This window comes from Armigeres subalbatus, chromosome 3 (assembly GCF_024139115.2).
Source record: "Armigeres subalbatus isolate Guangzhou_Male chromosome 3, GZ_Asu_2, whole genome shotgun sequence".
NCBI lineage: Eukaryota > Metazoa > Arthropoda > Insecta > Diptera > Culicidae > Armigeres > Armigeres subalbatus.
Genome location: NC_085141.1, coordinates 140,877,340 through 140,896,961, shown reverse-complemented (window position 1 = coordinate 140,896,961; position 19,622 = coordinate 140,877,340). Strand labels below are relative to the sequence as shown.

The following is a 19,622-nucleotide window of genomic DNA, read 5'->3' as shown; positions in this document are numbered from 1 at the left end:
GTAAAAACAGCAATGATTGAATTTCACAGCAAAGTTTCAAACATTTTAGTTTGATTCTGGAGCAAAATAGAACAAGCAAGCTGGTTTCACCAGCAGTGCTCATTCATGTTTGCAAAATGTTTAACTACATAAAAATAACCATGGAACTGCTAAGGAAGGCGCTATAATTGAAAAGTGAATTGATTCGTAGACAAAATTAGGCATCCATGTACTAGAAAAATTTTGAATCTCGTGATGCAATAGACGAATCAAGTAAAAATAAGAAGAAGACACACGACGGTGTTAACTTTGACAGATCCTACAGCACAGCATAGGAAGATCATTTTAAAATGCTTATAATAAATTCTAGACAAATTGTAATTTAAAACTGATTAATGTAGGGTACGGAAAAAGTTCTGAATTACATATTCGGAAGCTTATCTCAATTTTTTGAATATTTTCCAAAAATGTATCTATCATACAGTTCGGAACTTTTTCCGTATCATGCTTCAATCAGATTTTAATTACATTTTGTCTAGAATTTATTATAAGCATTTTAAAATGATCTTCCTATGCTGTGCTGTAGGATCTGTCAAAGTTAACACCGTCGTGTGTCTTCTTCTTATTTTTACTTGGATTCGTCTATCGTGGTTCAAATTTGCAGAATAAATAACTGAGCGATATGTAGTATGAAAATATTAAAAAAAAACATGATAATACATATGAAAAACTGAACATGTGGAAGTATAAAAAATATGAAAATGACAGTGGCGTCGCGTAACCTCACTTTTTACCTGTGCACTGATACAAAAAAAACGACAATTTTGATATTTTTACAGCCCAAATAAAAAATTAAAATATCAGAGTCGTTTAAGCTAATCAAAATCTAGTGATTCGATGCATTTCCGCACAAAAATTTCTTAAATTTAAATCCAGTGCACAGGTAGCTTGAGGTTAGGGAAACGCCACTGGAAAATGACCTTTCCCGTCAAAAATTATATCTCGTTTTATTGTCTCAGTCGATTCTTTAGCTTATTTAAGGTCAACTGCTGTTTTGCCTTTCTCGTATCGGACTGTGGGCTAGGAAGTTATGGCCAAAATACTTTTTCTCAGAAAAAAGCGCGTAAAAAAATCTAGCTCACTTTTAATGCACTTACCCTGAACCGATTGCCTCGCAACAGGTTGCAGGAATCTTGTCTCATTATTTCCTATTGAAAATTGGCCCGATCGGACGATGGACTCAAAAGTAATGCCCAAAATACTATTTTTTACCGCACGAGAAAGGCATCATCACCGCTAGGTGGATTAATCTGGGTATTTTTTAGATTAACCCGATTTTGAACGAACATCGGGTGAATTTTTCAGGCCGGTTTACACCTGCAGCACTTTTTCAGTTTTTGTTTTCGATTTTAAAAATAGTTAGAGGCTTAAAAATATGTTTTTTGGGAAAGTTGACCTTAAATAAGCCAAAAAATCGATTGAGCGAATAAAATTTTTTGACGGGAAAGTTCTAAGGGTCTGTCTCATTTGGAGAATTAAACTTAAAAGTGACAGTTCGAAAATTAAAAAAATACCCCGTTATAAGCATGGCTGGTGCTACCCAGCAATTCCAATAGGACATCGATGGAAAATGATTCGATATCTGTCAAAAGTAAACTTGCTCTGCGAGCAGGGTTATTTGATAATTATTGAAATGTCACTTTTAAGTTTAATTTCAGTTTAATTATCCAATTGAGACAGACCCTAAATGTATAAAAAATATAAAAATACGAAAACATGAAAGTATAAAAATATGATAATATGGAGAAATGAAAAAATAAATATACGAAAATCTGAAGGCATGATAATATAAAATTATAAAATTATGAAAATATGTAGCCTGCTCGATTTCGCTCTTGTTTTATTTTCGATCTGTCAATCATTTAGTTGATTGCAGCATCGCATTCTAGATTTATTTCATGTTGAGCTTCATGACTTTTTTTTCAGAATTCAGCATACACAGCTGTTCCCAAGACGAATCGATTAGTGACAAATTCTTGCAAATCGGCCCGTTCGAAGAAATGAAAAATAATATTCGAAAATATGAAAAAACAAAATACGAATATATGAAAAAAATAAATACGAATATATGAAAATATGAACGCATAGCATTGTTGTGTTATACTGAACACTTGTGATACTTATGTCTCGTTCGACATTTTTGTCTAGATTGAGTGTGTAGTACTCAATCGAAGACAAAAATCACAAAAGCGTAAGGACAGGCCTGGTAGCGATGAATGCCTTTCAAAATAGTGACTTTAGTGACCAACGATTACGAAAAAGTGATCAAATTGTGACTTTCAATTGCAGAAATAGTGACTTTTGTATGAAGTTTTAAACCGGGGATAGAGCTACAAGTTGCATTAGCATTGTTATGATATAATTCGTAGATTGCAAACTAGTGTTTTATTTTTGAAATCCTTATCTAGAATGTTATCAGAAATCAAGAAAAGGCAAAAACAACAAAATCATGAAGATTACTGTTACTGGCCACGCCCATCTTCACCGTGAAGAGGGAGAAGATGTACACACTTAAATCAATTATTTCAGCTCGGTAATTTTTTTTACTGGTTTTGTCCTGTAAAAATTATTCCATACCGGAAGCTCGGTTAATAGTTGGAAAATTACTGACATCTGTAATATTGTTCACTGATCTTTCAGTAAAATGAAAAGTCAAAAATATTAACTACCGAGCTAATCGGTTTTCACATATATTTCTATATTTTCACCGTGTTCTGTAATCAATCTTACCAACGTCGTTAATTTTTAAACCGAGTTTTCAGTTAGCAGTCTTACGTCTTACGTGATACTTAAGAAATCGCCATTTTTTAAACATCTCTTCGTGTTCAAAATTAATGAACGGCAAGCAGAAAATATGAATCGAACGAAATGAAATAGTGATATTCAACGTTTTGTGGGTAAGTAATATGATTAGGCTGTAACTATGTTGTAAAATCTAAGTGTTTTCATTATATTCCCAGCAGTAGATACATTTTCCTCATGTGGCCATTATCACTAGAAAGGACGCTACGCCCCGTCGAACTTCCAGTTTTTCCCCCATATCGAATTTTGTTTTCAAAGAAACGGGATTTGCGGATTATATATGTATGCACCAAAGTATACGAACAAAATAATATGTACATGAGAATAATGCAAATAAAACATGTTTAATTTTAATTTTTCATATTTTTTTTACGTCGGAAATATTAAAAAAAACAAAATTACAAATCGCTCGGTATTTTTTTTACAGGTGCACCGCAAAAAAGTACAGGAAAATTGTTAGAAAAAGTACTGAGATATCAGTAAAACTGATTTTTTTGACATGTGAACGAACATGTGAATTACCGTAACGCTCGGTATTGTTTTACCGATCGCTCAGTTGGTTTTACAGAACATCTCGGTAAAATTTGACATTTCATCGAATAGAATGCAGTACCGAGGACTCGGTAGTCAATGTGGTTTACCGAGCTGACTACCGAGAGCTCAGCTGTTGAGAATTCGGTAATCTGATAACCGAGCCCGGTAATAAAAATTAAGTGTGTAAGCAAGAGGCCAGTGATTGCGACATTCTCATAAGTACCACGGAGTTGGTACGATCCTCAATTGGTTGGATCGGCCAAAAGCTAGCAATGTGATCATGGTATCATATTACGGCATTATATTAAGTAACACACCACGAGAAGGTATCTTCACGGCGTCACGGGAACGGGTAGTGAATTACAAGTTGTTACACAAAATTGTGTTTATAATTTCTATATAATAGCAAAAGAATGATATAAAATGATCTAATTGATTCGTAAACGGTGAACTATTTGGAATCACAAAGCTTATACATCTTTGGTAGAACCATTTGTTTGAAAAATATAAAGTAATTAAAATAATGAAGAAATGTTTAAAATACTGAGATTTTGAACTGGACGTGGAATTCTGATTTTTTTTTTGAAAATCCAATAAAACCATGATTTCTTATTAGAAATCCAGAAATTCTAATAAATTTTAATTTCTAAATGGCAGACTTTAGTATTAAAGTTAATAAAAAATGGGTGGCCAAATAATCTCAAGTTAAAATAATCTTTTAAATCTAATTTGTTGTTTTGATTTGTTGTTTAGATTTTAGGAATCCGACCTATTCATTTACCTCCACACTAGTTTTTGGGTATCTATTTCTAATTGTTTTAATTGTTGGGGGCCCTCCTTAGCCGTGCGGTAAGATGCGGCTACAAAGCAAGATCATGCTGAGGGTGGCTGGGTTCGATTCCCGGTGCCGGTCGTGTAATTTTGTTTTTCTTTTTAAAGAAGCCATTCATCAAGCATTGTTTTCCTTCACGACTTCCTGCATATGATCCGAAACTCATTTTCGCAAAGCCTGTTTTTACATGGTCAAAACGCCATCAAGCCTGATGGCTTGTGCCAGAATTACTTCTGACATAATTTGCTCAACAATTTCTTTTTCGAGACTTATCCCGAAGGGTCGCAAGGCGGACTTAACGATCATAAACAGATTTAATAACTGTTTACCAATCATAATGTAGGGAAGGAGGGGCAATATGCCCTACCTAAGCATAGACTGCTTTCATGCTTTTGCTATAGAGTAGAGTGGGGCAAGATTGCGCGTGGGGTAAGAGTACGTTTTCGATTTTTTGAAGTAATAAAAAAAAGATAAACTAGCAGCACTGCATCAGTTTGACTGGTATTCTGGCCAACTATTATCATGTGTAATTGTAAACGATTTGAATAAACAACAAGGGAGATATGGAGTTAGATAACTTTTTGGTCATTTTGCTAAAAATAATTGGATTTCCGCAACTAGTATTTCATTACCATATATACGTTCAATCAGGTGAACATTATACCATTTCGATAACCTATTGTATAGAGTACATTATGGTACAGAACACCAATCCGGTTGGTTTTCAAAGAAGTCAAAACCATTACTTGAATATTTTTTGGGACTGTGGGGTAAAAGTACGCAGGAACCGGTGGGGCAAGAGTACGCATATGAATCTTCAAGTTATGATGTCAAACCCGTATCTCCGGCCGAAATAAGACTTCTTCCAAAGCGTAAAGATCCACAACTAAGAAAAAAGGGCAGAATTCCAAATTATCACAAGTTTTTAGGATAAGTTGAATTAATTTGGTGTTAGAAAGGACTTAGCGAACAAAGCACTGAAGCGAAATAATGAAAGTGTATTAGGACTTGTTGTACACTTAAACATAGTACGAAAACACAATTTCATCTAAATGATAATTTCATTTAATCAAAAGAAACATTCATAAATTACACAACGTTTAGCTGGGAGGAGTTGTGAGATGTATGACGATCCATATAGTTTTTAGAGGATTCATACAAATAGTGTAAGATAGGGGTGGAGGGGTGATGAAATAGCCAAATTTTACGTTACGTGATTGGTGGACTTTCTTTAAGGAAAATGACTTTGTATACGCCACGCGAAACCTGATTGTTGCGAATAGGGTTTAGAGCTGTGATCGGGTGCTGAACTTCTTTCAGCAGGGTAGAAATCCGGTATGATATTGACCAGCTAAAGCTGAAATATATTTCAGTTACAATAAATTCATGACACATTATCTTACTTAGTACAATTTTTCAGTGCAATCACTACTTTAGCTCCTACTCCTAATCAGCAATCTTGTATGGCTTCGGCTACGCCGGATCGGTTTGTTACAGGTTTATTTGTAATTTATGATGAACTTCTTAACTCTTCTTTATTCCGGTTCACACAAAGCAACTTGTATTGTCGTTGGACTTTTAATCTTTGAACCACTCATGTTTCCAATTCTACTCTCATTGCCAGTCTATCCAGATATTACCAAAGCGTAGCAAGGGAAGGTAGTTTCAACATTAACTAAATTTGGTTGAATCAAATGTTGCAAAATAACATCGCAACACTGATATATATTTTTACCTCTGTAGTTTTTTGTATATATAAAAAACAATGGTTTTTCCGTATGAAAGTGCACATTTTTAGGACCCCCTCCCTCTTTGAAAGTTACGTAATCTTTAAACATTCCCTAATATATGCTCATTAAACATCAATTAAATGTTATTAACTCTTATTTGTGTTAATATATACTTAAAGCACATGATTGGATAAATGCGTACTCTTACCCCGCACGATGCGCACTTTTACCCCACCGGTGGGGTAAGAGTGCGTTTTTCACTTGTCTTGCAATAAGGGTTCTAATAAAACAACATGTATGCCTAAATCGCAAATCACTTCGGAAATCTGTTGCATCTTAAGCTTGGAAGTGACCAGCTACATCTCGGGTGGCCTCAGATACCTTATCTATGAGAAAGGGCACAGACTAGAGTGTGGCACTTACAGAAGGATTACTCTTCTGAACTTGGCGTAAAAAAATTGTCCCGTTTTCTGAGGCTGGCGTAAACCGCTTGAGAAGTCTTTCGTCGGCGAATACCAGACTTGTCCAGACTGATCCTTTATAAATTCCGGGTGTACAACTTGCAGACTTACCATTAAGCGTACGAATAGGTGAAAAGGCATGAAGTGTGATAGATAATGTGTTAACATGGTTTTCCGGTGAAACTGATTAGGCTGATACACGTAATGCTAGATGGCTCGAAAGCAAGTATTCCGATTGACACAAGTACAAGGTTGCTAGTAGAGACAGAAGTAGACCTCGGTGGTGTTGATTCTGTTTGAAGTTCTTGAAGAAAAGCGAAAACAATATTCAACAGAGAATCGGATGAATATCGACTACGTGGAATACCACGAATACGATGGCTGCACGCGGTGGAATCAGACTCAGACGTCCTTGGAAATCGGAGGAACAGCGGCCAAGAACGGCGTTCATGAAGCTCTACAATACGCCAGGCGTATGTTTTTTGCTTTTTTTGTGTTTGCGCCGTCAAGGAAATTTTTCCCGAACGCTAGGTAGACACCTTGGCGTGGTGTGTTACGGTGTAGGATCTACCATGGTCACATTGTCAGCTACAGACAAATCCTGATCCAACGAATACCTTCCCCAATATCCAACTTCGTGGTACTTATGAGGGTGTCACTGAGTCGGGGGCCTCTCATTAAGTAAGTACTACATCAACACTTCCTCCCCCTCCCAAATTACGGTGAAGATATGCGTGGCCAGGAGTAGTAATCCTCATGCTTTTGTGATTTTTGTCCAAGATTGGAATCACCTTGATTTCTGATAGCAATCTGGATAGGCATTTCAAAACAAAAACATGAGTATCACTAGTGTCCAATCTACGAAGTACACCGTAACTATGCTATGCTATGCTAATAAGATTGCGTCAGTATTTCGCCTAACCTTTTTATCTAAACTTGAATATTGATCATTTACAACTAAAATTTCATTATTTTCGAGTAACATTTTTTTGCATTATTCTGCGAGAAGAAATAATGAAAAATGCTTATGAAAAAATATTTTTTAAAGAAATTCCCTTATATACCTAACATGCCTTCCAATGCATCTCCAAATGTAAAATAGTTCCATGTCCAGAAAATTCTAATGTCATAAAAGTAAATTAAATGATTTGGGACGTAAGGCAATCAGAATTGCCACTACTTCTGTGATTTAAAACTGTACCGGCTATACTGCCCATGATTTCATAGTTGACGTATCAACCATTTGAAATTTCAGCGAATTTAACTTATTACGCGTTTATAAGAAATGTTCAACCGCTGCAACATTGATACGTTGCTTATTCCAACTCTCATTTAAGTGTTTACGGGTTGAAATGTTTTAAATTTGCGATGTTTGTCCCTAAATTATTAGAAATACATGCGAAAGTGCAATGGTTGTTACGTCAACTATGAAATCATGGGCAGTATAATGACTATCTAATCGTAAAATATAGCACCCGTCCAGTGTAAAGTTATCTATTGTTGTGAATATATCTTCTCACGGCCGTGGTACGTCGGCATCCATTCTGGCGTCGAATCGACTAGACGCAAAGAAACATCGTCATGTGAACATATCTATCTCCATACCAAACACGCAAACACCAATACTTTCAACACCATCCGCTTGCATATCCAACAGTAAAACATCATGAATGTTGGTTATACCATCCAACCGACAATTCCGGTTATTTTTTTCGTGGCACGATTGTGTTCAGCGCGTAAGAAATCATGAACCATGTCGCTTCCTCAAACTGCTGACCCATTGGACATGAATTAGTCACCCAACCTTCTAGGCATCATAGAAACATTGAGTGTAATAACTGACTTCCCTCTCCAGTCTTAGTCATGCGAAATGTAGGACATTCCTTCTCGGATGGTTGGAATGATGATTGCCATCGCGGCTTCCAAACCCATTAACTAACGCGCGCGCTGGCGTTCTTTTCCGTTCTCTGGTTGACGAGGGTGATGTAATGAAAGGAGCGGTTCAATCTACTACGGTGGTTTTGCGTTTTTTGTTTTGTTCTCGTCAGATTAAAACAACCACCAAGCCATAGAATGTGTGCGCTTCTCACAATCAACACACATTTTTTTAATTCTGTCATTCGATTAATAATACCAAATTGTCCTATCGCCATGCACATATGAAATACTTGAATACTATGAAAGACGAAGTAGATGTCGAGTCTAATCAAGAATGCACTCCGCATTCACCAAACAACAATGGACGGTGAATTCATTTGAAATGCTGAACATCTACATAACGTAGGTATCCATACATCTGTATCGAGACCTCCAATTGAAAGTTATTCATTGATTCATTTCATTCGACTGATTCATAAACGCTACAGAAAATTGGATGCGAAAATGCGAAAAATTCCTCGCGGCTGTCTATCGCCGCCGTCATGGTGTATCTCTAGTGCTCCACGTGACCTTGTGGAGATAATATCTACACAAAAACTCCGCCTGGTGCATTGCAACCTGATGCTAATTTGTTGTCTAATACCTAGCTAAAACTATGGAAGACGTCAGGTTTTACTGTCGTGTATGTACTCTACAATCAGTCGCTTCTGTTGTGTGCTCCTACTAACCCTGCCCTCTGTTATAGGGATCAATCTACCATACTAAACTGTGTGCATGTGTGTTGTTTGTTGATCTAAAAGTTTGAAATTCTGTCTACATCGATTGTTGATGACTGGCTGTACTTACTTGGAATGGATAGTACTGCGATGAGCTCATGATGATAGATTTGTGGGGTTATTTATACCTGTCGGGAGAAAAGCAGTTTGGATTAGTTTTTCGATGTTAAGATTTGGGCTGTATGGGATTAAAATCGGCTTGGATTTAGTCAGTTATCAACCGATCCAACTCCGACAATGTTTTGATCACACACATCTTGAGGCAGTTATATCCAGATCTATTTGGCGTTAGGTAATCCGGGAGCTGTATATCAAGCAAAAAAGTGCTAATTGAAAATAAAACATGGAATCTTTCAAACTTGATAAGTTTCTTGATAGTTTATCGATAACAACAGAATTTAAAAAAATACTTAAGAAATCAGCCATTTTTTAAATTTTTAAATGAATCAAAGCTATCGCTAAGCTTTTCAAGTGGAATATCTTTTCGCAAATCTATATTTAATTGAATTCTGGGTGTTACGAACAAATGAATACGTTTCATTTGTATTACTGGTAGCTTCATTAATTCCGATTGTAAACATAGTTAAGTCTACAACATCAGCTCCTTTAAAATGCTGTAGACTAACGAAATGAAATCCGCGACAGCAAAAACAAAACCGCGACAAACAAAAGTAATCGCCTTAGAAACGTAGAAACACATTTCTCGCACTCGCACTTTCCCAACACTTTGTCTATTCTGCTCTCCAAGAGTGTTATTGATCGCAAGGAATGCAAGGATTCATTTATTTATAAACCATGAAATTATTTCTGAACCAAAACATCATGGGGCATAAATTATTTCATTTTTTCTACTGACCAAAGCATCGATAGATTAAAAGCAACAGTATTAAAATTTTGCATTGAAATCTCGCTTAACTTTTCAAAAGGACCTAAGTAACATTTTTTCATGAATTAATTTGAATAGCGCAATCAACAGAACAACATGAAAGCTTTTGATTGCAGTACTCAAATTAATTCATGAAAAAAATGTTACTTAGGTCCTTTTGAAAAGTTAAGCGAGATTTCAATGCAAAATTTTAATACTGTTGCTTTTAATCTATCGATGCTTTGGTCAGTAGAAAAAATGAAATAATTTATGCCCCATGATGTTTTGGTTCAGAAATAATTTCATGGTTTATAAATAAATGAATCCTTGCATTCCTTGCGGTCAATAACACCCTTGGAGAGCAAAATAGACAAAGTGTTGGTCCCCAAATTGTAATAATATTCCACGATATTAGCAACAACATTCATGGGGACCACTCTTTCAAAAATATTGGAAACAAAGATTAACTTATAAACACATTTCGGCGTCCCGGCAATCCAGAATTGCAATATGATTAATTTGTCAGGTCAACAGACCTGAAATATCGTGTGGATATCAACCAACATTCATATGTATGTATAAGAAAAATGTATACTATTAATTTTTATTGATTTGAAACTCAAGTCAGTTTCGTCAGTTCTTTTCGTTCTTGCGTGTGTCTCTTTTACCCGCCTATGTCATAGTAGCTGTAGAGACAAATTTTTCACCTTCTAACATTCATCGAATTGTTTCAAAAGCAAAAAATACTATTTGGAACATTTTCATGGATTCATTAGACTGCCTATATAATCAATTTCAAAAACATTGGCTTAGCCCTCCCTAGAAAAAAAATTAGCCCCCCCCCAGGATTTGAAAAGTTAGTTAGCAGTGATATCAACTTTCAATATATAACATAATGAATTACTGAAAAAGTTTGAAGACAAAAGAGCTATCTTCCATATTCACCCTATCATAATGAAAGGAGTGGAAGACAAATGAGCTTGTTTCTCATTTCCGAGAAAGATTCCTGTGTAGCAGTGACATTGCACTTGGTGTTACTGAATCTCCTGCTTTTAGCGTGCTTACAGCGACACACTAGGAATTGACTCTCTGAAATCATTATGGCGAAAGGCATCTAAGGTTCGATTTCTCAAAATTAAGCACCTTCATCCAAAAAATATTTGGTAGTCGTAGTAGCAGACGCCTTCCTACATAACCGGTACCAAATAGTTTTTCATGAAAAGTTTCTAATTTTGAGAACACCCGCGTTAGATGTCTTTCGTCATACAAATTTCTGGTGGTTAACTCATGCTATTTGGCGGATATACTATAGCGCCTGGATGTGACAGCGGTGGGTAGAAAATCAGCCACTGCCAATAATTCATTGATTTGAAGGCATCAAAGTCATCAAAGTAAGCTTGATATAAACAACAATGGAGAGCCACCAAAATTTCAATCAAAGCAATCTTGGTACTTCGCAGACAAAAAAAAGACATGTGGTCAACCATCACGGACTAGAGTGACAGATTATCAGCAGACTTCCGTTTGCCTAGCGGCATGACAATCTCCACAATTCCCATCAGCATTCGGAAATGATTCTCACCAGAATCTGAGAGGAATCCCCATCAGAATCCGAGAAGAATTCTTATTGGAATCTCTAAAGAATCCCTACATTTTCCTCAGTGTTCAAAATCATCGAAGTATTCCAACCAGAATCCAGAAGAATTCGCACTGGATTCCTTTCGGTGTCGTTGAGGGAGCTTTAAAAATCTATGAGGGAAACCCTTCATAATCCATGGAGGATTTACTTCAGAATCTCTCGTTGATTTGCTTCGGAGATCCTCCGGAGTCGTTCGAAGATTTGTTTCGGAATCATTCGGAGATTTTCTTGACGATTTCTCGTCCTAGTCACGACAGATTTGTTTCGAGATCCCTTGAATATTTAATTCGGAGTCTCTCGACATTTTGTCTCGGAATCCCTCAATGATTTGCTTCGGATTCATTCGACCGTTCACTTCGAAATCCTTCGATGATTTGCTTCGGAATCCATAGAGCCAGAGCTTAGGGTGGCGATCTTGCCCCACTTTCCCCTAGAGACAATTTTTTCGCCTTCCAACTTTCATCGATTTGTTTCAAAAGCAAAAAATACTATATGGAACTTTTTCATGTCAAATTATTATAAATATTAAGCATAAATAACAACACTAGTATGTTGTTTTATTGCTCATATAGCAAGTTGTCCATTGTGCAGATTCTTATGTACCTATCAATTCACATGCTCAAACTTAGACCGCTTCTGCCTTATAAGTAGAAGGTCCTGGGTTCAATTCCAGGCTCGTCCCTTTCCTACTTTGTATTTCTATCTTAGTTCTTTCTGTATTTCACGTTCTACCAAAACGATTCCAACTGTTATAATCTTCCACACAATCCCAAAACCTCCCGTGGCACCCCGTGGCACCTATGATAGGTCGTAGAGTTCTCTGCATCTTTCTTAAGTAGGTGTCCAACTAACCATCCTTCCCCTTCCTCAGCATTTGCAGGGACGTGGCCAGGACAGATATCGACTATTGGAGAGTGCATTGCTTCCATCTAAGAGATAGTGATTAGTCCCAAATCAATATCTGTGGTAACGGATGAAGTCTTGGCTTGTACCACCTACGAATTTGTGCGAAATGCTCAATGCTAATGCTAAAAGCATTTATTTTCACTACAATTTTTTTTAATCAACTTAGTTTGCAGAAAATTATTTCTCCAAACAATCTTCTTCTATATACATAAAAATGAATTTCTGTCTGTCTGAACCTTATAGACTCCAAAACTACTGAACCGATCGGCCTGCAAATTTGTATGCAGAGGTTTTCGGGGGCCGGGAAGGTTCGTAAGATGGTTCGAGACCCCTCCCCCCTTTGGAAATTGGGGTTCCCATACAAATGAAACACCATTTTCTTCATAACTCGAGAATAAATCAATTTTAGGCGAAACGAAGTTCGTCGAGTCTGCTAGTGTATAATAGGGTAAAATGCCCAATAGTGGACCCCCTAGTAGCGGAATTTTGCTCTTCCTGTCATAAGGAGTAGACATTTTCAACATATTAATTCTGCTTGATAGCTAATAACAATATCTGCATCTCCTCTTCACGATATTTACATACATGAAACACTCAAATACACGACGTTGTTCCTTGAAATTAACATTTTAAAGTCTGACTGACCCCCTGGGGGTCCATAATAGGATTTTGCTTCCCTATAGTTGACACTTCATTTGATTTTCATGTTCCGTTTCGGGACGTTCTACTTCCCTATTATGGATCCCCCCAAATATTCCTATAGTGGACAATCTCGTGTTTATTTTTTATAGAATTGTAAAAAAATCATCTAATTTTACTTTCCATAACATTTCCAATGATTACATGAAATCATAGGACTGTAAGGTAGGTTCTCCCGATGGAATTTCATAGCGAAATGTTTACGTTGTGCTGTAATAATGCAAAAATGGCTGAGGGGTCCACTATTGGTTGGGGGTCCACAAAATTTAAAAAACAAGCACTTGATCTTTTCTACGAAAAAGTCAAAAAAATATTTGAAAAACAATTCTGCCAATTAGCATGTTGTCACACTGATGACACTCCACCAACGCAGCACCGAAAAGTTTCAGCAACTAACTACCAACCAACTACCTACAGACAGATAGATCGACGAGATGGTCCAATTCAATGTGTGTATCTTTTGCTGCTTCCTGATTGGACGGTCTCAATCACCGTTAAATTTAGTAACATGTGGTGCATTACTTTCACCGAGTTTTTTTTTGTTAATTTTCTGTTCATTTTCAATACACATTCTGATTGTCGTATGCAACACATTGGTGGTTTTAAACTGATAATATTAAATATTGTTCGGTGTTGTTGATGGTAAACTGAACGCAATAATGCCACTTTTTTCAATCTTCTTCAAACTGGCCCTAGTCCAGGCCAAAATAACGAATTGGACACGTTGGCTGTAATTTTCCAGTGAAAGTTAACTGCGGTGGGCGATACAATCGATTTTCCAAAGGCGAAGGGCATACTCACTATTTCTGATGGGCTATAAAACGTAGCTAATGAACTTTGAACGAATATTCCAGAGCCTACGCCCAAATGAAACTCGAGGAGATATGTGTGAAATGATCACTCCTACAGTGATCCACCTTTTTAGCACTTTGATCTCCCCCTATAAGATAATATGGTGACACACAATGTAGGTATATCGTGGCAACGCAACCAAATGCTTCGTATTTAAAAGAACACGAAGTGTCCCGCAAACACTGACCAGAGCGGTAGCCGGGTACCAACACAGTACTATTATTCAAGTGTACGAGAAAATCGAATTTTCAAACGCTAAAACGATGGGAACTGCAAATGTGCAAATGATGAAAACTTTCAAGATGTGTGTGATCCTCCCTTGCACTTACGTTGTTTTAGCACACGCGATAAAATCGTTCCGAACCGCTCGAGTGTTGGACTGAAACTGATGCAGTGGACGCTTCCGACGGGCGGTTTACTGAAGCAAAAATATACACTTCGGTAATTTATTTCCTTCCGATCCGAAGTGCGGCCACTGCTATGGGTTACATCGTTTGTGAATAATACAATTTATTCAACGAGGTGTAGGTTCATCTGACTGTTAATATCGTTAATATTATCTAAATTTGATCATGTATTAAGATTTATCTAAGTTTGTACATTTTAGCAGACTATTAAGGTATACCTAAAACCTGTTTAATTATATTTTAAGCATATCTAATTGGCTAAGACGTCTGAAAATCTCAATCAATGAAGACCTTCGAGAGTTCTTCGTTGCTTAGTAGGGACACGGCAGGTCTTTTCGTCTGTTCGTCATAGTCTCGAAAACCAATAAAAAAGACGCTTTTTTGTAAAACTCATACGTACCAAATCGTAAGCTCACGAGAAACGTTCTGCTAAAGGGAGTTCTAGCAAATGTACGAGCCCCTACGACGATGGACGGATATACCTGCCGTGTCCCTATGTACCACGTAGTTTAGTAGTTACATATGGTCAGGGTTCTGCCAAATCGCATCAAGCGCCAAATATAGGTAAACATTTTTCTGCTCAAGATTTCGTTTAGCAGATTTGATTGATCGCAAATCGTATCGAATATTCCTCAACCCCATAATTGAGAATATCATACTGCAAATGTACGCTTAAGTAAATAAAGCAAATGCAGCGAGTAGGCCACGATATGCCGTGGCAGGTAGGCCTTATCTTATTTACCTACATTCACACAAAAACAAAAAGCTGATGTTCTGTTGCCGGAAAACGTGGAAAACTGAAAAACGTTTTTAGTTGGCAGTTCTATATGAAACTGAACCTTTGATAGGCCTTATTGCGAGATATCGGCGAAGCTTATAGTAACTGTAGTGGATGATATTCTAGAAGCATGACAAGGATGTGGCTAGGGCTCCGACGCATGGCCAAATAAGAGTTCCAACAAACAATTTAACCTTCCTAATACATTAGAAAAAAGTTACACATTGTGCATTGGGGTCCATTTGGACCCAAGATTTCATCGCGATCACAAAAACTCAAATTTCAACCGATTTTCGATCCTTGGGCACCAAACGAAAGCTGTAGGTTCCAATAACAAGCCCACGGGGCTCATCTAAATTGACCACTCTAGTCCCCGGGGAACCTGTGCTAAAGAGGTACTGTTTGAGCTTCTCAGTTTGGCACCAAATTTTCGAGTTTCGTGTTATGAAGCAAAAATGCTTGCAAATATGTGCTCTGATGATCCCAACTGTATTTGCTATATTGTATATGCCATTTCTGGGCAAATTTATCCCTCGAGCGGTCATCGGAAAGCCCTCTGAAAGATCCGCAACTTTCGTAAATTAAAGTTCATCCCAGAGCTTTGGAATTTTTGGATAACCCTTCATTCTGGCAAATTGTGGAGGCAATAAATAGTTGAAGCACAGACAAACAGACATAACACTTTTCAAATTTTAATCGTTCACTGATTTACTGGTCAATTCAAATAATCATTAGTTGGCCAATCGATCACTCGGGGAGCGCGTATCGGATTTGCTCAAGTTTGACGTTTGCTCACTACCGCCATCTGGTTCGTGATGTTTCAACAACGATGAATTTGATGAGTGAATGTTCAATGTGTTATGTCTGTTTGTCTGTGGTTAAAGCCTTCTGTGACCTGCAAATGTCCCAGAAACGGTCCTGCAGAAGATCCGGAACATCCGTAAAATGGCCAATGCCAAAAGTTCATCCCAGAACTTCGCAATTTTTTGGTAACCATTCATTCTGGTAAATTGTGGGTGCAATCAATAGTAAATGTCTTCTGTGACCTCCAAATGCCCCAGAAATGGTTCTCCGGAAGATCCGGAACATCCGTAAAATGGCCAATTCTAAAAGTTCATCCCAGAGCTTCGCGATTTTTCGTAACCATTCATTCTGGCAAATTGTGGGTGCAACAAACAGTTAAAGTCTTCTGTGACCCCAAAATGTCTCAGAAACAGTCCCCCGGAAGATCCGGAACATCCGTAAAATGGCCAATTCTAAAAGTCCATCCTAAAGCTTCGAGATTTTTTAAAACAATTCATTCTGGCAAATTGTGGGTGCAATTAATAGGTAAAGTCTTCTGTGACCCCAAAATGTCCCAGAAACGATCCTCCAGAAGATCCGGAACATCCGTAAAAGTAGCCAATTCTAAAAGTTAATCCCAGAGCTCCGCGATTTTTTCGTAACCATTCATTCTGGAAAATTGTGGGAGCAAACAATAGTTGAAGCCTTCTGTGACCTACAAATGTCCCAGAAACGGTCCTCCGGAAGATCCGGAACCTCCGTAAAATAGGCAATTCCAAAAGTTCATCCTAGAGTTTCGCGATTTTTTGACAACCATTCATTCTGGCAAATTGTGGGTGCAATCAATAGTAAATGTATTCTGCGACCTCCAAATACCCCAGAAATGGTTCTCCGGAAGATACGGAACATCCGTAAAATGGCTAATTCCAAAAGTTCGTCCCAGAGCTTCGTGATTTTTTCGTAAGCATACATAAACAGTGAAAGTCTTCAGTGACCTCCAAATGTCCCAGAAATGGTCCTTCGGTAGATCTGGAACATCCGTAAAAATGGCCGATTCCAAAAGTTCGTCCCAGAGCTTTGTATTTTTTTGTTTCATAATAATATATTCTGACAAATTTTGGATGCAATCAATAATGAAAATCTTCTGTGACCTCCAAAATGCCACAAAAATGGTCCTACAGAAGATATGGAACATCCGTGAAAAAAGTCATTCCAAAAGTTCACCCCAGAGCATAGCCATTTTTTTCGTAACCATCTATTGTGGTGAATTGTGGGTGCAATCAATAGTGAAAGTCTTCTGTGGTCTACAAATGTCGCAGAAACAATCCTTCGGAAGATCTGAAACATCCGTAAAAGTGGACAATCCCGAAACTTCAGCACAGTGATTTTTTTTCGTAACCTTTCCTTCTGGCAAATTAATAGGGCAAGTCTTCTGTGACCTCCAAGTGCTTAAGAAACGGTCCTCCGGAAGATCCAGTTCATTTGTAAAAGTGCTCAATTCCAAAAGAATATCTCAGAGCATCGCGATTTTTCGTAACTACCTATCCTGGCGAATTGTGTTTGCAATCGATAATAAAAGTTTTTGGTATTGTACGGTAATGGTACTCCGGAAGATCCGGAACATCCGTGAATGTGGCCAATTCAAAAAAGAATTCACACAGGAACTTCCGGATTCATACTTCGTTGAGAATTTCTGGAGGAACTTCCGGAAGAAGTTCGGTGGAGCTCCCGGAGCAGCTCCTCGAGGAATTACTTGATAATCTTCTGGAGAGATTTTCGGAAGAACTCTCAGAATTCTCAGAAGAACTTCTAGAGGAATGCCTTTAGGAACTTTGCGAGGGATTACTTGATGAACTTCCGAGGGAATTACCGGAGGAACTTCTGAACGAACTTCCAGAGAAAGTTTTTGAATAACTTCCAGAGGAGCTTCTGGAGAAGCTTCGGAGGAATTCAAGAAGGAACGCCACCACGCCGCTGGCTAATGATGATCCGTTACGCTAACTGTTGGATTTGGCCTTTTTTACGGATGTTCCGGATTTTACGAAGGAATTTATATTATCGATAAGAACATTATTTTGAACTATCAGTGGAATGTCATTACTTGTCATCAGACGAGTTTGTACAATTCCATTTGATTCCACCAATTGATTTGATTCTACTATGTGAATTGACAGATACTTTTTTCGACCTTAACAGTAAGGCCGTCTTCAGTGTCTCGTACTTGAATCGACTTTTATTATTGTCATTGGGGGATTTTTGCTATTGATTGCATACATAATTCACCTATATGAATGAAAGTGAAAATTAGTAAAGCTGTGGGATGAACTTTTGGAATTTTCACATTTTCACTGATATTCCTGATCTCCCGGAGGATGGTTTTGTGCATTACAAATTCAGCAATATAAATTCAAAATCAAAATTATTCATCACTTTACAAAAAAAAACTATTATTTAATCATACTATAGCATTACAAAAACAAACATGTATATGTATATGTACTAGTCTACGTTGGTTGACGAAATAAAATAAATAAACTAATGGGTGTTGGGTCCTCATTAGCCGTACGGTAAGATGCGCGGCTACAAAGCAAGACCATGCTAAGGGTGGCTGGGTTCGATTCCCGGTGCCGGTCTAGCCAATTTTCGGATTGGAAATTGTCTCGACTTCCCTGGGCATAAAAGTATCATCGTGTTAGCCTCATGATATACGAATGCAGAAATAGTAACTTGGCTTAGAAACCTTGCAGTTAATAACCTAAACCATCAGGTGCTGAGTGATTGTAATTGTAATGTATGCCATGCGGTAGAACGCGTGGCTACAAAGCAAGAGGGTGCTGAGGGTTTCTGGGTTCGATTCCCGGTGCCGGTCTAGACAATTTTCGGATTGGAAATTGTCTCGACTTCCCTGGGCATAAAAGTATCATCGTGTTAGCCTCATGATATACGAATGCAAAATGGTAACTTGGCTTAGAAATCTCGCAGTTTATAACTGTGGAAGTGCTTAATGAACACTAAGCTGCGAGGCGGCTCTGTCCCAGTGTGAGGATGTAATGCCAATAAGAAGAAGAAGAAGAAGAATCGTAATCAGGGATTGAATCCTAAAGAGAAAGAACAAGTCTCTCACTTATCATTTCTGTATACATAAACGATATGTAGCATACCGCGAGAGACTTTTTTCGCAAGCTGTCATGATCTAGAACTGATTCGGGGGGCTATACCCCATGATAAATTTCTTTTAGAAAGCTCCAAATGTGGGGAGCACTGGTTCTGATGATGCATTTCAACTTGTTCTACACAGCTGGGCAGTAAAAAGAAAGACAGAATCACCGTCTTCGACCAGAGGTCGCACAGACTGAACACTTAACATCTAGCATGAGACAACGGACAGGACATTGGAGAGTGGAGAGCTTTTCGCTTTACGAAAAGTTTTCTCCTTACCGGGGCGGGAATCGAACCCACACTCCACAACACATGCGTCTAGACGATTGCCGTCGCTAACCGCACGGCCACGAAGCCCACGACCCACGTAACCAACACGAAAGGAGCAAAGACAAAGCGAGAATCACCATTTTTCTGTGGGGGCTGCCTATCTGATTCTGTTTTTTCGCACTTGTATACAAGTTTGATAAATTTGTTATCAT

At 37.8% G+C, this 19,622-nt stretch overlaps 1 protein-coding gene across 6 annotated transcripts in view; it reads right to left on the bottom strand.

The window, feature by feature from the left end:
* LOC134224690 (annexin B9) overlaps window positions 1-14,439 on the bottom strand; it is a 32,658-nt gene extending 18,219 nt beyond the window's left edge. For 5 of the 6 annotated variants that reach the window (XR_009983021.1, XM_062704203.1, XM_062704204.1 and 2 more), the window contains exons 1-2: window positions 14,343-14,439; window positions 9,123-9,180 (exon numbers count right to left, since the gene is read on the bottom strand). Coding sequence is in view for 5 of the 6 variants with exons in the window: in XM_062704203.1 (XP_062560187.1) it covers window positions 9,123-9,152 (30 nt within the window). In the remaining variant the exon portion in view is untranslated. Of the gene's footprint in view, window positions 1-9,122; window positions 9,181-13,962; window positions 14,117-14,342 lie in introns of those variants that run through there. The other variant, XM_062704202.1, reaches the window with a different exon arrangement.
* Between the last annotated feature and the right edge of the window lie 5,183 nt (window positions 14,440-19,622).